Source organism: Mytilus galloprovincialis, chromosome 3 (genome assembly GCF_965363235.1).
Source record: "Mytilus galloprovincialis chromosome 3, xbMytGall1.hap1.1, whole genome shotgun sequence".
Taxonomy (NCBI): Eukaryota; Metazoa; Mollusca; class Bivalvia; order Mytilida; family Mytilidae; genus Mytilus; species Mytilus galloprovincialis.
In genome coordinates, this window is record NC_134840.1 from 9,852,391 (window position 1) to 9,875,542 (window position 23,152).

General features: G+C 31.1%; 1 protein-coding gene across 5 annotated transcripts in view; it reads right to left on the bottom strand.

The window, feature by feature from the left end:
* LOC143067158 (neuroligin-4, X-linked-like) overlaps window positions 1-23,152 on the bottom strand; it is a 245,086-nt gene that overhangs the window by 77,053 nt on the left and 144,881 nt on the right. Inside the window, exon 1 of one of the 5 annotated variants that reach the window (XM_076240219.1) lies at window positions 17,575-19,603. The exons of the other annotated variants lie outside the window; for them this stretch is intronic. Within the exon in view, the coding sequence (XP_076096334.1) occupies window positions 17,575-18,019 (445 nt within the window). The 5' untranslated portion in view covers window positions 18,020-19,603. Of the gene's footprint in view, window positions 1-17,574; window positions 19,604-23,152 lie in introns of those variants that run through there. 5 annotated transcript variants of the gene reach the window in all.

The following is a 23,152-nucleotide window of genomic DNA, read 5'->3' on the forward strand; positions in this document are numbered from 1 at the left end:
ATTGAAATGAGATTTCAAGTTTTATTTCACGAAATGGAACGAAAAGGAACACAGTTTAAAGGACACCGGTCAGATGCTATGTCTGAAGATCCTAAAATTATAACATCTACTGATTTGCTATTTAAATTAGTTGTATAAATAATAAGTATATTACATATATCTTCAATAGTAACGCCCCGCGCTCTACAGAGGCGAACTATTAGACAGCTATACTAGTATTAAATTACAATTCGTCAGCTGGTGGTCTCTTCGGAACATTTGAATGTCACTTCTATGTATTAAATACCTTAACAAACAACAAGCATCTATCAAAGTAATGTTTCATAAAATTGAGAATGGAAATGGGGAATGTGCCAAAGAGACAACAACCCGACCATAGAAAAAAACAACAGCAGGAGGTCACCAACAGGTCTTCAATGTAACGAGAAATTCCTGCACCCGGAGGCGTCCTTCAGCTGGCCCCTAGACAAATATATACTAGTGCAGTGATAATGAACGCCATACTAATTTCCAAATTGTACACAAGAAACTAAAATTAAAATAATACAAGACTAACAAAGGCCAGAGGCTCCTGACTTGGGACAGGCGCAAAAATGCGGCGGGGTTAAACATGTTTGTGAGATCTCAACCCTCCCCCTATACCTCTAGCCAATGTAGAAAAGTAAACGCATAACAATACGCACATTAAAATTCAGTCCAAGAGAAGTCCGAGTCTGATGTCAGAAGATGTAACCAAAGAAAATAAACAAAATGACAATAATACATAAATAACAACAGACTACTAGCAGTTAACTGACATGCCAGCTCCAGACTTCAATTAAACTGACTGAAATATTATGATTTCATCACATGAACATCAGGCACAATCCTTCCCGTTAGGGGTTTAGTATCATACCATCATAACATATATGAGAAGAACATAACCCGTGTCATGCCAACAACTGGTTTTTGAATAAATGTGTTTCGTTCCGATGCAAAGACCTTATAAGTGAATCAATATTAACGCCAAAATATGTAATCTTTAATGACAACAGTATCGTAACTATATCCCTTCTTAATAAGTCTATTCAAAGGTTTTGTTAGTTTTTGAGGTGAATACTGACACATTTGTGCTTTATAAAGAATATTTCCATAAAAAATTAGATGTGAAATACCTGAACGTATAAGAAGTCTGCATGTTGAGCTATATTTACGAATGATGTCCTTATACCGATGATAAAATTTAGTAAATGTTTCGACTAGTTTGTGATATCGAAAACCCTGGTGTAATAATTTTTCAGTAATACATAAATTTCTCTCGTTAAAATCTAAAACATTGTTACATACACGAGCGAATCGTACAAGTTGAGATATATAAACACCGTAAGATGGTGACAAGGGAACGTCACCATCTAAAAATGGATAATTAACGATAGGAAATGAAAAATCATCTCTTTTATAATGAATTTTAGTATTCAGCTTTCCGTTAGTGATATAGATATCAAGATCGAGGAAAGGACAGTGGTCATTGTTAGTATTAGCTTTATTTAAAATAAGTTCAGCAGGATACATTTCTTTAATATACATACTGAAGTCGTCATTATTGAGAGCCAACATATCATCCAAATATCTAAAAGTATTATTTAATTTGTTTATCAGATGTTGTTTCGATGGGTCTTTGCTTATTTTTGTCATAAATTGAATTCCCAAAGCGAACAAAAATGTTATCTAGTAAAAATTCAAGGGCATATATAGTATCAAAGCATGTCCAATTGACATAGTTTTTTTGTTTATTGCTACTAAAAAATGACCTAAAAGAGTTTGAACATATATATTCACATTCTGACTTTTTAAATGTCCATTTAATTAGGTGTGTGAATTCATCTTTGCTTTTAGTAGGTGTTCTAGACTTCTAGTTAACCCTTCTGTTCTTTTAACTAGTTCCCCGACTACAACTTAAGAACGTATTACTGTTTTTGATTTGGAACAAAGCATATTTCAAGTCTCGATAATACAAAGATTTTGCTGTACCTGCAGAATCATCATTACAAATTGTCTATCACATCCTTATTTTTACGTCGATGTTGTTTAAAATGCCCATAAATTTAGGTACGATTTATTTAAACTTCTTGATCCTTCTGATAAACTTATTCTAAAGTTTATAATTTCAACGCTCTCTTTAAAACCTTGAAAACTGGCTTGATAGTTACCCGCATCGAATTAAAAAAACCAACAACAAGCAAACAAACTAAAACAACAAAAAAGAACAAAAACGAAAAAAAAAAAAAAAAAAAATACATGATCATGTGATTGGGCAAACCGTCACCTTTTAATCTCTGTCAATCGATAAACAAAATATTCATTAAAAACCAACAATGAAATTTAATGCAGATTATTACTACTTATTCATCAGTTTATTATTCCGATAACCTTTGTGAATACAATGGTATACAGAAAAATAATAACAACAAAGTTACCCTCAGTCACAACTGTGAAACATGAGGTTTACATAGAAATATTTAAATATGTACCGGATTGTCTAAAAAATAAAAAGTTTGATAGCAAAGTAATATTTTGACGAAATTAAGTTCCCTTTTCACTTTTGAATTGAACAACTTTCATGTACAGTACATGTTAGTTAAGAGGTGTGACGATTCAGATTCATGACTTGGTGTTTTTCTTTTGTTACAGTATTGTTGTATATTTTGCAGATGCATGGTACTATCGGCAAATGCGTACTGTAGTTTTTCGTTTCCAGATCTAGATGTTTCAATATTCGGTTTGAACAGATTATCATCGATATACAGCTTGTCTCTAACCAACAGTACTTTCCTCTTTTCTCTTCTGGCCTGTTTTGCAACCGGGTATAATATTTTTCTTTTTTGTTCTATTTCTTTTGGAAATTGTTCTTGTACTCCAAAATGTGTCCCCTTTAATTTGAATCCATTTTTTAATACAATTTCTTTGTCCTTAGTTCAAATGAATTTTGCCAAAATCGGTCGATTACCTCCGCGACCTACTAATACTATCCTTACAAATAGGGAATACATTGAAGTTATATGGAATTATTACAATATTTTAAAAGATAACTACTTATTCCATTGCAGCATGCATTTTGCTAGAGATCCTTAGTGCTTTAGAATAAAATAATTTAGGAATTGATTGATAAAGATATAATAGTAGATATTTGATTTTTTTCAGTAAGCATTATTCCAACATATTAAAAGTAAACCAAGGAAAAATTCCATGGTTTTAGAAAAGACGAATTGGTCATTTCTAGCATAGCAAAGTCTGATACGAACTACAATGTTCAGCATGTTTAAGACACAAATTAGCTTGTTGTCAAGTTTGTTGGACAGTGTGATTAAGGTCACATCCGTCAAAGGTACAAAGACATTTCAATCTGCATACAGATTGAATATATTGATTACTGGACATACTATTGCGAATTAATGGATAAACAACTACATATTTACACGGAAACTTAATAAACTGTAAATATGTAATTATCGTGTTGTATTTAGATAATTTCGTGTGTACATTACTGACGCTTTGAAGAACTAGACCTGATTGTTGAACATTTAAGAATAAAACGCTTCTTTTTGCGAATTTATTGAGATGTAAAAACCTTCACTCAGGCATAGTAGCGCGTCAAACTTAAAATGGGCACACGTTCAACAGTTTTAAAAATATATAAATAAAATATAACTTATTAGATGCCTCGGTCAACAAAATAACGAAATCAAATAGAACCTCTATGTAATGCGACAATATTTATAATTATATAAAAAATAATGAAAAATAAATAAAATAAAAAAAAAAAAAAAAAAAAAAAAAAACAATTCACAAGATTTTCGAAGAAAACAGATTGTTTTGAGGACCATAATATACATTTATTAAAAACATGAAGCACGTATAAAAAGGATAGATTGTGTCGAACGACTGACAGGAAGGAAACATTTCTTTACTATTAAACCCTATTATCCAATCATTTTGAATGCCTAAGGACGAAAGTCTGGACAACTTGAGATTTTCCTAGTGAATCTTAATGTTTTCAATCGTACAATTATAAATATTGAGTTAGTTGGGTGTATTTAACGTCCGCCACAACAAATAAATGCTGCAAGTCGGGCGGAATAATCCCATGTGGCGTTATCATGATTATGTCTTTCAATTTAAGTATGGCAATTAACTTATCTTACAAATCTATACATGTACCATTTATAACGCTAGCTCCACTTGAACAAAATTTAAAAACTACAATTGAAATTTTGATAAACAAGTTTTGAAGCAATCGCCAAGGGAATGGAAGAAGATTATTTTAACACATGGACGTTAAAAAACTTAAAACATATAAATGAAAGATAGTGTCAGAACCATCAGCTAAATAATCAGTTATTTAAATAATATTCAGTATGAAAATAGGGATTTAAACAACAGAAGGACGGACGGTGGTTCAAACAGCAATAGAAGGAAGATGAAAACACCATAGCGCAATGTACAATCTTTAATCATGAGCAAACCTAGTACATATGTTTCAAGTTATCATAAAACTCTTGATTAATGCATATTCCTATTTAAAACTCTATACGTATTTACATCTTTTTATAATTTATATTCCGATTGCAGTTAAAACAGCACCAAGTGTAGAGCTGCGTTTTTTAGTAAATGTTTTCTGTGCCATCAATTGTATTATAAATTGAATTTTTGCTAAACAGTGCAAAATAATTTGTCTTCAACTATAAAACGTCCAGACATTATAAAACGTTTAATATTGACTGAATAGAATATAACCTTAACACAAAACCAACATAAATATCATCTTCTGCCTAATAAAGATGTTTTGATAAAATTGCAATCTGCCAAATAATAGGAAATAATAATATTGTATGGTTCGAAAGTACAACAGTTCACTGATAAATCAAGTAAGATGAGCGAAGTATCTAATATGTGTTGTGATAAGGAAAACAATATTCAATTCTTAGGTTTTGCAATCCAAAGAAATGAATGATAGTCATTCCGAATTTAATAAGACGAAAACCACGAACAGATCAATGGATGTGTGTTTTACATATTTTGATGTCTGTTTTGTAGATGACATGGCATTTAAAGATGACATGACACTCGCCGTTCATATTTCACAAATTGTATCTCCTACAACCACTTTACTCCGTATTTGAATTAACTGTTACGTTGTAAAGTCATGTTACTGGTTGTATAGAAACACACGGAAAAGTAACATAAAGAAAAAAAGAGGAATAAAATAATATAAAAGATTTGAGCGATTCAGTAATCAAAAGAGGGACGAATGATACCAGAGCGACAGTCAAACTCATAGATTGAAAATAAACTGACAACTCCGTGGCTTGAAATAAAAAGACAAACAGACAAATAATAGTACAGAAGTTTTTGTGTAAGAGTTCGTTATTGTAGATATATTCTCTCTAGATTTAAACTGAATATAAGAGACCATTGAATTCAAAGTTAATATTATTATTGGCCTCTCTAGTCTATGATTGATTGATTGTTGGTTGCTTAACGTCCAGTGGCAAATATTTCATGCATATTCAGGACGATTCTAGTCTATGTGTGTAGCTTATATTGGCTTAAAATTAATTTACTTCTAGATATTCCAGAGAATAAAACAAATGAAAACACTATGTCTGGATTCATAGTTCCAGAATTGTATAATAATTTTCAAATACATGCAGGATATTTATTAATACTTTAACATTAGGTTTGGTACGTTTGTAACAGATCATTTATTATCTTTAATAAAGAGTAGGAAATTAATATAGGATGTTCTTTGTTGTCAAGTGTTTGTTTATACAAATATTCAAACCATAAAACTTACATCAAAACCGAAGAATTATATAATGAATGTAAACATTTTGAAAATAAATATTACCTGCGTTTTATAAGCAGACTATATTTATCTGTATATCTATTACGTATTGTATTCTTCAGCAATGCTACATACTATGCACCATAATGTATGGGTCTTACATGACATCTAAATCTGTCTTTTTGTTTTATTCTTTCAGGAAATGTTGATGGCAGATTTCTTACAGCATCAGTTATATTTCTTAACAACTTTCAAGACGATTTGGAGTTTACCATATGTATATAGAGACCTCTATTTAAAAAATAAACATATTTACCTTTAGGTGTCTTTAACTGTGTGTGGTTTGTTTTTATTGACATTAATATTGTTAATTTTTGTTGATCACAGTGAATGTTATCATAATGTAATAAATGGAACTGCTTTAGTGCGCCTCACACTCAAAAAAGTCTTCAGTTGTTTCTTTTGAGGTAATCAGAAAAGTTATATGTTCGAATGAGCGTAGCAAAGGGGAACATAAACGAATGTTTGAGCACTCAACCCTCAACTACAAAATGTACCTGATATACAGAAAGGTTTATAGAAGTACTCAAAGTACAATGACATTCAGTTTTATAGAATTAGACAAACTCGGATGGATGGAAACAGTAATTATTATTTCTTGTTCAATTTATTATTTATTTCGGAGTACGAACACTGCAGATAAAAGTTCATTTCATACCCCCGAAGACTACAATAACGTCTGGTGTAATCAGGACTAGCTTTATTGCAGTATTATCATAACTACTGCATGTGGTATATAAGGACAGCATATAAAACAACATACACGCGCGCGCGCACACACACACACACACACACACACACACACACACAAACATTCACCATACACATATTTATTCTTCTTCAAACTATAATTATGACAATAAGTAATTTCTTAAGTTTAAGGGAACAATGATCAACGGACAATTTGAATTATGGGAAATTTGTGTTATGTCTTTTTAAAGAAATTTTGTAAAATTAAAAATTGTAACTGATCACATCTTGTTGGCATTCCTTGATTTCACAAACATAAATATATAAGAAATACGTAAAATGGCCACAACCTAGATATTAACTTGATATTGAATGATTGGATGATTGATTCATTGTTATTTGATAACTTTTCCGAAGTAAAAGAGGAAAAGGGCCTCCGACGATCTCCAAATAAATAAGAAAGGACATTATATGAATATGTTTAGACACTTTATTTTTTTCGTGAATCTTCGATAGTTTTCTTCCGTCAACTTCTTAATTGGTCTCGTTCGCACATTAAGGTTTCTTCCTTTAAACGTAAAAACCTTAAAACAGACTGGCATAAAACTAAAAACCAATAAAATTGCTAAACAGGCTTCATTTTATTGATGTTATTTCTGTGCGCTTCCGCAAACTAGTTATATTGCTTATTATGGGTAATATATGATAACAAGTTCTCAGAGAAAAAATGATGTTAAAATATATATATGGCTTTGTAAGGCGCTACTTTACAGGAATAACTGTCAATGTATAACATGACAATACAGAAATAACTATCAATGTATAACATGACAATACAGAAATAACTATCAATGTATAACATGACAATACAGAAATAACTATCAATGGAAAACATTGTATTACTTACAAAATTAACATCGAACCTTTAAAGGGTGCACAACTCATTAACACAGAGTTAACTCAAGCTCTTTAATTAGATTTACAACTTACTAAAATGTTCAACAGAATTACATAGGAAACAATAAACCTTGCATCAAATCCTAATAAAGTATTAACATTTCGTGCGTATTTCAGAACAAAACGCCCATCTTATTACCAACGAGATGAAATCAGAAGGCCCGTAATAAAGTTAAATATCAATCAGTTTAAGTCCAATTTTACAGGTCTGTTTGAATTCATGTAATAGATAACATAAATATATAAATCGTTCAACTTGTGGTACTTAATATATAGAATATATGTTTTTGCCGAAGGAATTAGTCTATGAAATGGTTCTGCATAGTGGCTCTTTTGTTTATTTTTTTGTTTAATTTTTACACATTTTCTTTCCAATAACTAAACAACGCTGAGGACATACACATGTTATCTCTAACAAAGGGTAAACTCACAATTTTCATGCATACAGTCCCAAATTAGGTCGAAACACTGTCTTGCTAGACATGCCTTTATCAATCAAAGATGTCTTTAATTACTATAACAAAATTGAACCCAACGTGTAATTGATGGCAATTTCATGTCAATACTCTGCTTTTATAAGTGTTTGAAAGAGAGAACAAGAATAAGGCTATAATATTTTTTTTTTTTTAAATCTAACATCATGACCCTTACATAAACATGTCTCGAAAACTGAAGTTAATGCTAATGAGTCGACAACACAAAGACACACACATCCAAGATTAAAAAAAAGATACAGCTTATTTCTTTCTTTTGTTTGGGTCTGTATTTGGTAAATTAAGACTACTTTTCCTTGTTTCTGTTTGTTTCCTACATAATCTACTGACCTACAAAGCATTTATTAGTCAGCGCACGCATATTCTGATCTTTTTCTTTCTTAGCAATTATAACTCATTCAACCGACTTTGTACCGTAAAACAAAAGACTTATCTTTATCTACATTATAACGACATTTTGGCAATAATTATTGTGGTCAAGATGAACCTAATCACAAAAGGAGATCCCCTGGTGTATTACTATATATGGCTTATCAAGATTGAGAGAGACAAGTCATTAATAATAACAGTGCTCTCTGTCTGATCAATGTATTACCATCCAAACCTACGAAGTAAACCTACTGCTCCAACAATAATAGATATATATCAAACTTTTATAGCTTTTCACGTGGAATGGAATTATTATGCAATATGATTACAATAAATGACAATATCATATTCTTTAATGTTCTTGTTTCGTATGTCTGTCATTTGGTGGTATAATATATGTCTCATGTATATTTCTCCAACAGCGATCTACTCATTTGTCAATGTTGAGGTTGTTTTTTTCAGTCAACTATTACGATGGATTTGTTTTTAATTACGTATATTATTTTAAATATAACAAAACGCGTTTGTACCAAGTAAGGAAGATGACAGTTGTTATTTATTCGTATGATGTGTTTGAGCTTTTGCTTTTGCCATTTGATTAGGGAACTTCCGTTTTGAAGCACATTATATGTTATCAAGGTTATTTTTGAGTTATAAGTTCTTCGTGTGAATTGAACGAGAAAATAAACAAAAAGGCTTGAATTTCTTGGTAAAGAATGATGAAATTGCTGAAGATTGTTATATTTTAAAGTCTCTTTGGTATCTCCTCTTCTCTTAAACGAGTAAAACTTTTTGTCTCGTTGATGTCAACGCAAATATCAAGTTTTTATCATTGTCTAGCAGACTTACACCAACAGCACTATAAATTAAAAAAAACTCGCGAAGTTTAATATTAGTATAACAATCCTAAACAGTTTAGAAAATAGCTATTGTTTTCATCTACAAAGATAAATGTATCTTCGCGAGCAAGAACATTAAAACTAACACTACATGTATTATAAGACACCAACCATCACTTAGAAAAGGAATACCTTTGTTTACTAATATATAATATACAACTTATAAAGATTCAGACAAGGGAGTGCAAACACGATCATACTTTATATTATAGATATTACAAAATGTTATTCTTACATTAAAATCCATATATACGAGCATAAAACACAGGAAGCTCCACAAAACGTTTCTGGCCCATATTAAGGCCCATATACGCTTGAAGAGGTACGTATAGGATTCCGTGCACACTATCATGATAGGACAATCAAATACGGATCCCGGTGCATGATCATAAAAAAAACCTAACAGTCTGCGAACACAGCCATAAAAAAAAATAATTTACACTGTACACGAACATACTTAATTAAATCTTAAACTCTTTAAACACGATTAGTACCAAGACAGCTATTTCTGTCTAATAACAGGGTAATTGATTGTAATTAAAGTACACACAAGTACAAACTTGGCAAAATGGTAGTAGACGCAAAAAAAAACTAAGAGAATATCTAATCCTCTAAAAGTGGAAGAGGATTTTTCAATGCAACAGTTTTTTGTGTGTCTTTTAATTTATATCAATGTTAATAATGTATAAAGGAGATCTATCAAATGCATTCATCTGTTTTAGGCAAAAACATTCCTGAAGAAGTACATGTAATTAAGGGTCAGGAACATAAATGTTTTGAAATCGTCAGAAAAAGCCATCGATCTGTCCTCATAGTGAGCATCACAGCGAACAAGCAAACAATTAACCCATCATTTACACTTTCTATACACAATATGACACCTTATCAATAAGCTAATCAACAAATTCATTATCATCTTTCATTGCATTCAACTTTGATATTGGATCAATCCGACTTCTTCCTATTACAAAAGATGTAGATATTCTTCTCAACTTAGCCTTCTCATTCTCAAACTCATTAAGTCTTCAATAAAGCGCCAATTTCAAAATGAGGTCTGTCAGTGGTAATTACGGGTCTAGTGATATCGAGACATTCTTGTTCTTCTCACAGACATGTGAACACTATCTTTCTAAATCACTTTTGATGTTTGACTCTATGATTTAAATTACGTACTATGTTTGACTTTATCATTTAAATTACGTACAAATAAGAAATTACACCTAGCCATAAAGAAATACTTTTTTCAACATTTAGAAATTCGTCAGATGGAATAACAGACATGAATAATTGATGCGTGTCTTTTTGTTTCTTTTGTCTTAAATTGTCATTTCTGACGAGTGGGTTTAGGCGTATTTCAGAGATGATGCTTTAGTACTAGATTTTATACAGAATTAAATTAGTTATTTAATTAGTTTTTTAGTGCAAAAGAATCTATCAGAAAAATAAGGGTTTCGGTAAATAAACTTACATTTAACAGTAATTCAATCTTCGTGTGACAACACTTTGGTTCTGACAAAACTGTGTTTTTATTTCTGTTGCACAGACATTTTTAGATTATCGGGTTTTGTCGAATAAAGGCAACAGTAGTATACTGCTGTTTGAAATTCATAAATCGATTGAGAAAAAACAAAATCCGGATTATAAACTAAAACTGAGGGAAACACATCAAATATAAGAGGAGAACTACGACACAAAAGAAACACAACACTAAAATGTAACACACACAGAAACGAACTATAATATAACAATAGCCATTGTCATGATTGGTACAGGACATTTTAAGAAAAAAAAATGGTGGGTTGAGTACAAATAAATGCAAAAAACATTCAGAACATAGAAATATACAAATAAACATTACAATAGGACATTTCGACATGCTAATAGTTATCAATGGTACCAAGCTTATAACTTAATACACCATAATGGAACGTAAACGTTTTTCTTATAGGGTACCCTTAAGGGCATACGATACAGTTACAGGGAAGGTAATGACGTTGCTAACGTAAAATGTTATTTTCGCGACGTCAAACTATGACATATCGGGAAAAGATGCATTTTTCGACTGATTTTTATCATTCAAACTGATTTAATTTGAAAACGAGTGCATGGACCCCTATTTTTTAAAACAGCAATTTGTTTCATTTTGTAAGGAGATTATGTGACCCAAATTTTATAAAACTGTAAATAGCGCAATTTTTTTAATTTTTGATAAACATGCAGCAAAAAATGACGTTTTTTCCTCTATTCATGAACAGTTGATAAATATAGAGATATTTCGGAATAAAAATTGAATAATTTTTAATGATACTTTTTAAATACAAAAATTACCGATTATTTAACAAAAAACAATTTGTGTTTATCTTTTAAAACAAAAAAGTAATGTCTTTCTTTCGAAAAAGAAAATTCGGACACAAATCTGAATTTTGAGCAAATATACAAAATTTCGACCTTATTTTACTCAAACAGTAGCACATGAAGGTATATTTTTTATTACATATTTGATTTAATCAGGTAAAAAATAGCCTATATACAAATTTTCATCAACTTGTAAATACAGGTTCAAAACTGTATCGTATGCCCTTAACGACACAAAATCCCTTCAAGCAAATTCTATGCAAGTTAAGTCTGCAATATTCTTAACGATGGCCCATAGAGAGCCTGAGAGAACAATTATGGGGGCAATCTTATATCATGGAATTTAAAAAAAATCCCAACAATATTTTAGTCTAGTTTCAAATCAAGGATAGTTCAATTTTTGTTAATCATGACTGAAATTTTTTAATCTTCTTATATTGGCATTCTATTTACTAATATGATCATAAACAGCTTTCAACAACTAAAATCACAAAATTGTTGGACTCAAATGTAAGTAGAATTATTTGTTAGGACCAACATTCACTTCACAGTCGTTTCGACGTCACAGAACATCTAAAACATTACAAACTCATCTTAGCTTGGGTATGCGTGATCACCTTTAATTGCCCTTGGTATTCAAAGATTTTCCATCTCATTGTGCCATTTCAACAATTACTCATATAATCATGAAACATGTTTTTCTGTGAGTCTGCGAATATCTATTTCGCCTTACACTATCACTTAACTTGATAAAAAACAAAGACAATTGTATTTAATAACTTTATATTCAAGACAGAATAAAAGACTTGCTACTTTATTAAGTTACTATTCAATAAAATAATATGGTGTCTCAAAAGGCTAAAAGATAGTCTATGAATATTTGTATCAAGACACAACGATTCCGGAGAAAATTCTACTCTGCATTCAATCAATTTCCATTTATATTAAATTCAGAAAGGAAAAGGCAAACTGCTCAAAAGATGAAGGGATAATTTTGGACGCTTAACTTTTCCAAATTTTTTCTACAGTCAACAAATAATTGTAATAACACATGTATTTATATGAATTTTAGAATTATTCTCCGAAAATTGGCAAAAAACAAGTATGGTCAATTGAATATTACTAGTGCATGGCAACTCATATTCGAACATTTTGTTTTGTACATATGAGCATTGTTATTTACAAAAAAATCCTGTATATATCTATATTCTAAATCTTCAGATATTTACAATATACATGTATGGTGGTTTTTTTTTCGTCTTGTGTGTTTTATAGCTTCTTCATAGGTTTCAAATCGGAACGAGAGATTGAAATCAAAACAAAACTTTTTAGTCGTCTAGTTTGTGAGCATTCTAATGATAACAAAATGTATATACGTACATTTTTTATGTGTAATAATTTTGAATATTTGATATCTATGGATTATAACCAATTTTATATTGGAACTCTTCGATTATATGTAAGCCTCAACCTTGAATGAGAATGAAAGTAAGCAACATCTCTTTTTTTAAGTATATTAGAATATATTTCAAATCAGGAATTGAACGAAAATATGCAGTCGTTTTCTATATTAGTTCATATTTTGTTTTCCATTTTTTTTTTTTTTATTATTACATTACAATATATGAGCAATGAATTTTAAACGTATAAAACAGGACGGATTGGACGTATGATGCATAAAGTGTTTACAACACATGATATACAGTCACGATGACAAGACGGGTTGGACATACTTATAAGGTAATAATAACATTAGATGTATGTTTCACTATGATACTTTATTCTGATTGGCTAACTGCACATCACGTGTTATTCCGTAAGCAATTGCATTGCTCAATAAAACTTTTCATTCATGATAACACGTGGTCCCACAATAAAGTGCACAAGTGAATTAAATAAAACAATAATAAAATTCGTGTTTTCAAGATCATTGCTAGAAAAATGTAATCATAAGTATTGAATGCTTCTTTTTTCGAACTTCATAGGGTTGTAAAAGCGTTGACCGTGCGCACATTTTTAGTATGAAGCGCGGAACAAAATGTACTTCGGCTAACGCTTTTACACCCCAATGAAGTTACAAAAAGAAGCATTCAATTCTTAAATGCATATAGTGTTTTTACCTGTACCACCCAATTGTAAGTTTAGCGGTTTGAAGCAAGGAATTAGGATATATACTTTATAATATTGTTTAAAAATGATAGACACTGTGATAGAACCGAACATATAACTAGTATTTAACAACTATATTTTCGTTTTAAGAAAGTAAAGGCCTTGACTATCGTCTGAAATTACTAAAAGTAATATCAATTCGTTAAACATTCAATGAGTTCTTGAAATTTTTCGTCATCTAACATTTACAATTGATGGTAAATATATGTTATTAACTGTTTGAAACGTTCGATAAAAGTCTCAATTCGAAGAAAAACTGTAGACATTTAAGTTAAGATTTATCATGTTTTTAAGGAAACTTAGAATTAAAATATTCATTACAATTTATCACCCTGAAATTCCTGACAAACATGGCGATTTAGAGTTTACGAAAATAGATAAAATATAGGTTTTCTGCTATCTTGTGTCAGCGCAATGTTTATGCTTTAATTATTATCACAAGTAAATAAAGCATTATTATATGTCTCTTCAGGAATTTTGCGTCACAAAAAGACACTCGGTCATTGGGAAATACAACAAACTTTAACTTAGTATAAGAAAATACAACAAATATTTGTAGAACAATATATTATTTTAGAACAGATTCATGAAATGTTGATATCAGATGTCAATTTTCCATAACAGATATAAGAAATTGTGGTATGAGTGCCAATGATGCAACTCTCCACCCAAGTCACAATTTGTAATAGTAAACCATTATAGGTCAAAGTACAGTCTTCAACACAGAGCCTTGACTCACATCGAACAGTAAGCTATAAAGGGCCCCACAAATGACTATTGTGAAACCATAACGTATGCTTCTACAAATGTAATCCTTCAAATCGTTGAAAAGCCTGGGAATACATTTGTATTCCTTTTTGTGTATTTCCAGATTCTTTTCATCAAATTTATTCTCCCCAAGAAGATATCATAAAATTGTATTGGTTATTTTTGCAGTTATATGTTGCAAATATTATGTGTTATATCAAAATAAATAATAAATATTAAAAAAATCCTGCATTGACATATTTTCATTATCTTTCATTCTCATTCAAGGTTGTGGCTAACATATAATCGAAGAGTTCCAATATAAAATTGGTTATAATCCATGAATTTCTTCTTTTTTTTATATATTTAAAAAAAAAATTAAAATAAAGGTTCTTCACAAATGATTTACACATTTTCAATGCATGGCTTGAGACATTTGAATTGAACTATTCTTATCTCTAGAAGGACTTTAGAGAACTAGATTGAACTTTCATATCGCATACCGTTTTCGTTTATCGTTTATTTTCAAGCTTTTCTTATATGTATGGTAAATTCCTTTATACGAGTAATCTAATATGCCTTCCAGTGAATCCGGTTTTATCTGGGTTTGTTTATTTGTGTTGTGATGGCGGGCCAGTCTTTATTGGTGAACATGAAGGAACTTCCATAATCTGACAGGAAACAGTCAATTCTTTTCAATTAAAATCGGAGTTTAACACCTCGTCAACCTCAAGAGTGAATACGATACCTAAAAATTAACGTCTTAGACCACTTTACCATGGAGGGGTTCGTCCTAACAAAATTCGACTTATCTGAATATTTTTTTGTGAACTGTTGTTTTCTTTTCTCATCTAGCTATATATGGTGTTATCTTCTGGGTTCCTTTTATGGTTCCTTCAAAGGCTTTTAATTCGGTGATACGACAGATTGAAATCAAATGAAACTTTTTATGGTTAAGTTTCCGTGACCTTTTTGGCCGACTTGAAATCAAAAGAACAAACCGACAAATCAATCTTAATTTGTGGTTTTTGAATGAATAATGCTTGACTATTTTAGTACTTGTGAGCATTTCGATGATACAAAAATGTATACACGTGCATTTCTTCTTTTGTGTGTAATAATTTAGAATATTCGATATTTATATTATAACCATTTCTATATTGGGACTTTCGATTGTTTATAAGCCACAACTTTGAATGAGAAGGAAAGTAAGCAACTCTCCTTTTTGAATATTACAGTATATTTCAAAACCAGGAATCAAACGAAAACATGCAGTCGTTTTTTATATCAGTTCATATTTTTTACCCTTTTTTTAGTACATTACAATTTTCTACAAAATGTAAAAAAGAAGATGTTGTATGATTGCCAATGAGACAACTATCCAAAAGAGACCAAAATGACACAGAAATTAACAACTATAGGTCACCGTACGGCCTTCAAGAATGAGCAAAGCCCATACCACATAGTCAGCTATAAAAGACCCCTAAATGACAATGAAAAACAATTCTAACGAGAAAACTAACGGCCTTATTTATATAAAAAAAAATGAACGAATAACAAATATGTAACTCATAAACAAACGAAAACCACTGAATTACAGGCTCCTGACTTGGGACAGGCACATACATAAGTTTGTATTACTTGTAACTTCTTTATCAATAAATGAAAGAACAGAAATCTGTCTTCTTGGAATTTACAACCTTCTCAAAAATCTGTTCTATTCCTTCTCATGGCAAACATGTACTATCTGGAAAACCTGACCACGTTTATTCATTGTTTAATTAGTTGTCTAATTTCTTATTTTACATCTACATTTAAATTAACATTTTCTATTTGATATCGGGTTTTAGTTTTATTATATATTTTTTTCATATATTTCTCAATTAATTTTGAATTGATAATAAATCGATTTTCAAGTTCTTTTTTTTTATATTAGTTCGTACGAAAGAATGACACATGGCATTCACCTTTCTCGCTGCCATTGTATGATATACAATGGATACCTAATTTTGAAATCATTTATGCTTTGATTACCGTTGAGAACATGCGGTCTGACGTATTTTTCTGCTTAGTTGCGAGGTTGCGCTTAATACACAGACTACCAATTGTTTTACCATTTAGCTGTATTCATGTCTAGAGCCAGAATATATATTCAATTTACGATTAATGAAACAAACTTAGTCCAACAATTTCTTTAATTAGGTCCTTGATTTCGAGGGCTTTTTACAACTCTCCGATAATTTCCGATTTTTCTTTGATAGTCAGCCTTTCTTTGCGCTGCCTTTAAAGTCCAACAGAAGTTTATGATTAAAGACGTTATCATTTGTTACAGATAGAAAGAATTTCTCACGACTCAGTGACTAGGAGATATTGTCATTTTCATTAGATTTCTTTGATATCTGCTATTGATTAGGTTCAGCTACGTTTTTATAAGAACTCAACAATCAGTCTGAATGTAGAAGCTTATATTGTCATGATTATTGAATGAGAAAAACATTAAAATAAATAATTGGCAGAATTTAATAACGTTTTCATAACACCTTAAGATCAACATGTTTTATTCATTTAAATTGTATAGAATTATAAATTAACAACCTTAACATAGAGAAGGGTAATATAAATTGAAGTTATGAAAACTCATGGTCATTTTAACATCTATATAAATATGAAAACAACATACTGAAAATGTGTAGAAAATTTAGATAACTTCAACGGTAATGCCTTAGAAAAAACCTACTTTTTAAACCAAAAACATTTAAATATTAGTACCAAAGTTGTAATTGTGTGAACATTGTATATAAATGGACCAATGTATGAAATACAAGTAACAAAAAAGCTATTTATAAAACCCTATAAACAGTTCATTAAATACTCTGCGGTATTAAGCGCTTCATCATTTGCTACATTTTAATGATAACTTGTTGTCTGACCTGTTGCTTTGCAAGTATAGACACAAACAACAAATATGTATAAGAGTGAAACATGAAAGAAAACCGTTAAAGGTACTTACCCCTAGGAGGTACGAAAATATTCAAAACGAGGCAAGATTCGTGTTGTCGGTTTGTTGATTGCATTATCCGATAAAAGTGGATTTGGGAACCTTTAGGTTTCTCACTTCCAGCAAACAACCTGTCTCGCCATTTAGTTTGAGGACACGCTAAAGAATCATTTGCTTCCTTAACAAATTTTGAATGCATGATAACCTCAGACGGTGGCATAAATCTTAATGACCCAGAGGCAAAAGGTATTCCAAAATATCCTTCAACTGTGCGGAGTTGCGATTCTCTTGGGAATTCAACTAACACCCCTCTAATCTTTCCTTTGGAGGTAGTTATTGGCCTTTGTGCTAGTTGATGAATTGATACTGGTGCTATACATCCTTTAAAAATTAACAGCCACATACAAAATAACGAAAACCAATAATCTGTCATTGTTGCAACACCCATTATGATCATTTGTTCAAGAAGCTCACATAGTTTTTAGTGTCTCTATGAAGCCAGAGGAATTACAAATCCAATATTCCTTCAACTGGAGAAAGTTATTTATTGTCATAATGATAAATATTTTCCTGATTTTATAAACCAATAAATAGAGAAACGTAATCACCCGATCACACGTATTTGTTGACATAAGACTGCAAACATTCACCTATGGATCAAACAAGACACAGTTCATTCTGCAGGCACTAATTGAATGGCGAAATTAAATTTTCCAATTGTATCAAAAAAGCGGAATCATCATCAAACAATAAAGACACACTCTGCAGTGCAATATGATTACAGTATCTGAGTTATATCTTGGCGATCGTAATAGTTTTTCTTAAGCTTCCAATATTTTTATATTCCGTCAAGGATTATTGAAGTGGGAATATTTCATGTGCAATATACCTGCATGAGTTTGACTGCTAAACTCATCTTATAAACTATGCTGTATTGGTTAATTAAATCTATATCTAATATCAAAAACACTTCTATAACGATTTGATAAACTGTACAACAATCTGGCGTCAACAGCAAGGAATAAACATCAGACACGACTTGTTGTTACTGTGCAATCACTGGCTTGATGCGAGTATGATGGATTAATCACAGAGGGTCATTAAAGAATAAAAATCATATCCCTGTAGAATCGAATACTTGAAGTTTTGACAAACACTGATCAATTTGTAAAATCTTATTATGTGTCAGCATCAATGCATCGATATTTTTCACAAAATACAAAGACGTAGAGATAAACAAGAAAGAATCACGACACAGCAAGCATTGTTTCCAGATAATCGACTAATTTGCATTCTGATGGGTGAACATGAACTTTTTGTTTATACTACTTGTCTACACGATGGTAAAAAATTCTTCATTATTTTCTGATGAATTAGCCAGCTTCTACTTTCTGAAGATGTCAAAAATAATTTCGGAAAAGACGATATGTAACAACATTTACGAGAATTTTAACAAACGAGGCTTTTGAACGTACATTTGTTTATTACTAGAAATTAACAAAACATCTCATTGGATATATAAGAATGCACACTATGATCCAATAAACGTCTTTCACGCTGTTTGAATGATATCTGTAATTAAAAAGCTTGTCAGAACAAGCATAACACTTCTAACGTCTAGAAAATTATTCAAAAATCTTTCCTTAAATACAAATTCCAATATGTTCACCGGAGTCAAGTAGTATAATTGCTAATCTATTTAATAGTTAGTTCACAAATTATCTATTGAAATTTTCAAGAATACAGATGGGCGATTACTTCTTCTGCTAGAACTCTACAATAGACATTGACTTAAAATCATCAGGATGACTTCCGGAATATATATAGACATACACGTTCACTTAACTGGTGAATAATATACAATTCCCAGTAATACAGATGGCACAGACCTCTAAATAAAGCAAATCTACGTTTGCATAAGAGTCCTTCAATATGAATAAACAATTATAACAAAGCTAATGATATCAAATACTGTACTAAATAATATTTTCTTGAAATCACAAAAGTCAAGTATATCTTTTTGACTACAAAGCAATGATAAGATGATGTGCCTAACCTCGACAAATACTAGAAACAACAAATCATACTTATATTAATAACCAAACGAACTGATTTAGCAGATATGTCAGACATAATTTGTACGAAAACAATTTAGGGAGGTTTTTGAGATGTTGTGCATTTGCCATCGAACTGTCACAGTCATTACCGCCGTTAACATAACGTGTCCAGATTTATAATAATTTCTGACGGAATCCTCTATTGATCATAGTATTTAACTCAATTACCAGATCTTTATACAGTACCCTATTATTGTCCACAATGCCGAAACGCCAATCACAGCGCATGCTAATTTAATAAGTTTGTATACGAAACAATGGTTACAAAAACTCTGTTTAATATACTGAACTTCCCGTGGGATTGATATCCACTTTGCATCTAACTGTTCGTGATCCTATACAGTAATTAATATTATTAAAAGGTTTTTATGCTAATTGATGTCTTTGTATTTGTGATAGGAATCAAATTAATTTCAATCAATTTTTGTTGAGTTTTCGATGAAGTATGGATCGTTCGTTTTTATGGTTGAATACAAATAAACGTACATTACAATGAATATGTTATCCATAAAGCCTTATTGTTAACTACCACGGACAGAATGGTCCTAAAATATAAAGAGGCACGTGATCTGTCAGGTGTGAAACAAACATATATACCCAGTCTTTTATTAAATGTACAATCTATTAATAAATTTTGATTGGCGCATAATTATATTTAATGTTGTTAATCGATAAATTTTATTTCAAATCTCTGTAAAAAGTGGCGGAAGATACCAGAGGGACATTCAAACTCATAAATCGAAAATAAAACGAAAACGACGTGGCTAAAAAAGACAGACAAACAGACAAATAATAGTACACAAGACACAACATAGAAACCTAAAGACTAACAGATTATAGTTTCTAAAGCCAGATTTTTGTGTGCACTAGACAAAGCCAAACTAAGCAAATCATCCTACGAGATTACGAACGAGATTATCATAGTCCATGAGTATGTAATTGATAATTATTATTAACTTAGGAGCAACGTCTATTAAGAATTAAACAAATTCTGATCAAAGAGAAGTAGGACACACCGTGGCGAATCACAACAAACAAGTAACCTACATGGAAACACAAAACGATTTAACATATGTCTGTTTCTCTTATTTTTACTGACATAGTTCATAGTTTATATATACTATGAGGGAAAAATGCCGCGAATAAAGCAACAATACACCGATTAGAGTGCTACGTTAAGGCGCCAAAAATAACCGCAAAGTGTGTATTAGTATATTATCAATAGAATTAAAATTGTAAATGCTCAAACGAGAAAATGGATCTTTAATCTTCCACAAAAACAAAAACATCAAAAATAAATTGATGGATATGTTTTTAATCTGTCAATAAATAGCAACAAAATAACAACATACAATCCACCCGAAGGCTATCACAGCAAACATTCATTCTGTCCAACTTCTAATCAGAACAAAATATGGAATTGTGCTACAAAGCAGAAACAATCCATCAGTGATCAAAAAATTTGTTTTAGGAGTTACTATGAATAATGTGCATTTCAAAGATTTAAAACATTAGAAACTGACAAAAGAGAAGGAAGATATAGAGGGAAAACATTGTCAAACACACAAAACTATAGTCAAAAGAAAATTGGTGGAAAGACAAAAGTCTAAGAAAGACTGCACTGAAAACAATGTTTACAGCAACACAAACCTCAACACATATCGGATTTGAAATTCTGTTGAAAATCCAACAGAAAATAATTTTAAACCCTCCACATACGTTTTATGCACATTCAAAAGCCATGTCAAAAAAGATAAAATTAAAAGAACAATGAAAAAGTGTAGGTAACCAAAAGTATCTTTGCTAAAAGAATAATGACGAAATGATAAACACGTCCAAATCACAGTGCATAGAAAATACGAATCCTGGCAAAAATCTTGAGTGTTCCAAAATGTTAACCCGAAATACTGCAGTTGTTATTGGTTGTTTTCTGCGAAATTTATCTTACGTTCAGTAGTTTTTGCATAAATCAAGCTGTTATATTTTTCTTTTGTTTTGTTGCTACTACAAGATATTGGTCTTACTCATTGCTGAAGGTCATAATATGACTTTCGTTCAAACAGTTTTTCTTTCGACTTTGATTGGTATTTGTCAAAATGGCAATCCTTTGATCTATCTTTTATTTATTTAAAAGATGCCACTACCAACACCCTGATTATTGTTCCCGGGGAGTACCCAGTGGTTCTGATATGATAGTAGAAAACAGAAAGATTACCGATATAGTGTCATATGAAACTTATTCAAGTAAAAGGTCCATGTTTGAATAGACTAACATAAAAGTAAAACAGCTGGAATCACAATCAAATATTTGCACAATATTCATTGAATACTTGATCAATCATCTATCATTGATTATCATTGGATTTACATGGACTATCAAAGTCATCAGGCGGAATCTAATGATTTAAGCATCATATTATTAACCAGCATCTCCTGACCTACATTCGTTGATTTTCTCATGGTTCTAACGTGACTATTATCAGATTATTAACCAGTTAAGCATCTCCTGACCTACATTCGTTAACTTTCTCATAGTTCTAACGTGACCATTATCAGATTATTAACCAGTTAAGCATCTCCTGACCTACATTCGTTGACTTTCTTATAGTTCTAACGTGACCATTATCAGATTATTAACCAGTTAAGCATCTCCTGACCTACATTCGTTAACTTTCTCATACATGTAGTTCTAACGTGACCATTATCAGAATATTAACCAGTTAAGCATATCACGACCTACATACGCTGACTTTCTCATGGTTCTAACGTGACCATTATCAAACTATTAACCAAGTAAGCATATCTACAGTAGTTGTCGTTTGTTTATGTAATTTATACGTGTTTCTCGTTTCTCGTTTTTTATATATAATAGATTAGACCCTTTGTTTTTCCGTTTGAATGGGTTTACATTACTCATTTTGTGGGCCCTTTATATAGCTTGCTGTTCGGTGTATGCCAAGGCTCCGTATTGAAGGCCGTACATTGACCTACAAAATGTATAATGGTTTACTTTTATAAATTTTTATTTGGATGGAGAGTTATCTCATTGGCATCTCACACCATATCTTCCTATATCTTTATCATGACCTACATTCGTTGACTTTCTAATGGTTCTAACGTGACCAGCATCAGATAATTAGCTATAAACAAAAAGGATGTGGTATGATTGTCAATGAGACAACTCTCCACAAGAGACCGAAATGACACAGAAATTAACAACTATAGGTCACCGTACGGTCTTCAACAATGAGCAAAGTTCATACCGCATAGTCAGCTACAAAAGACCCCGAAATGACAATGTAAAACAATTCAAATGAGAAAACTAACGGCCTTATTTATGTATACAAAAAAATGAACGAAAAACAAATATGTAACACATAAACAAACGATTACTACTGAATTACAGGATCCTGACTTGGGACAGGCATATACATACATAATGTGGCGGGGTTAAACATGTATGATCCCAACCT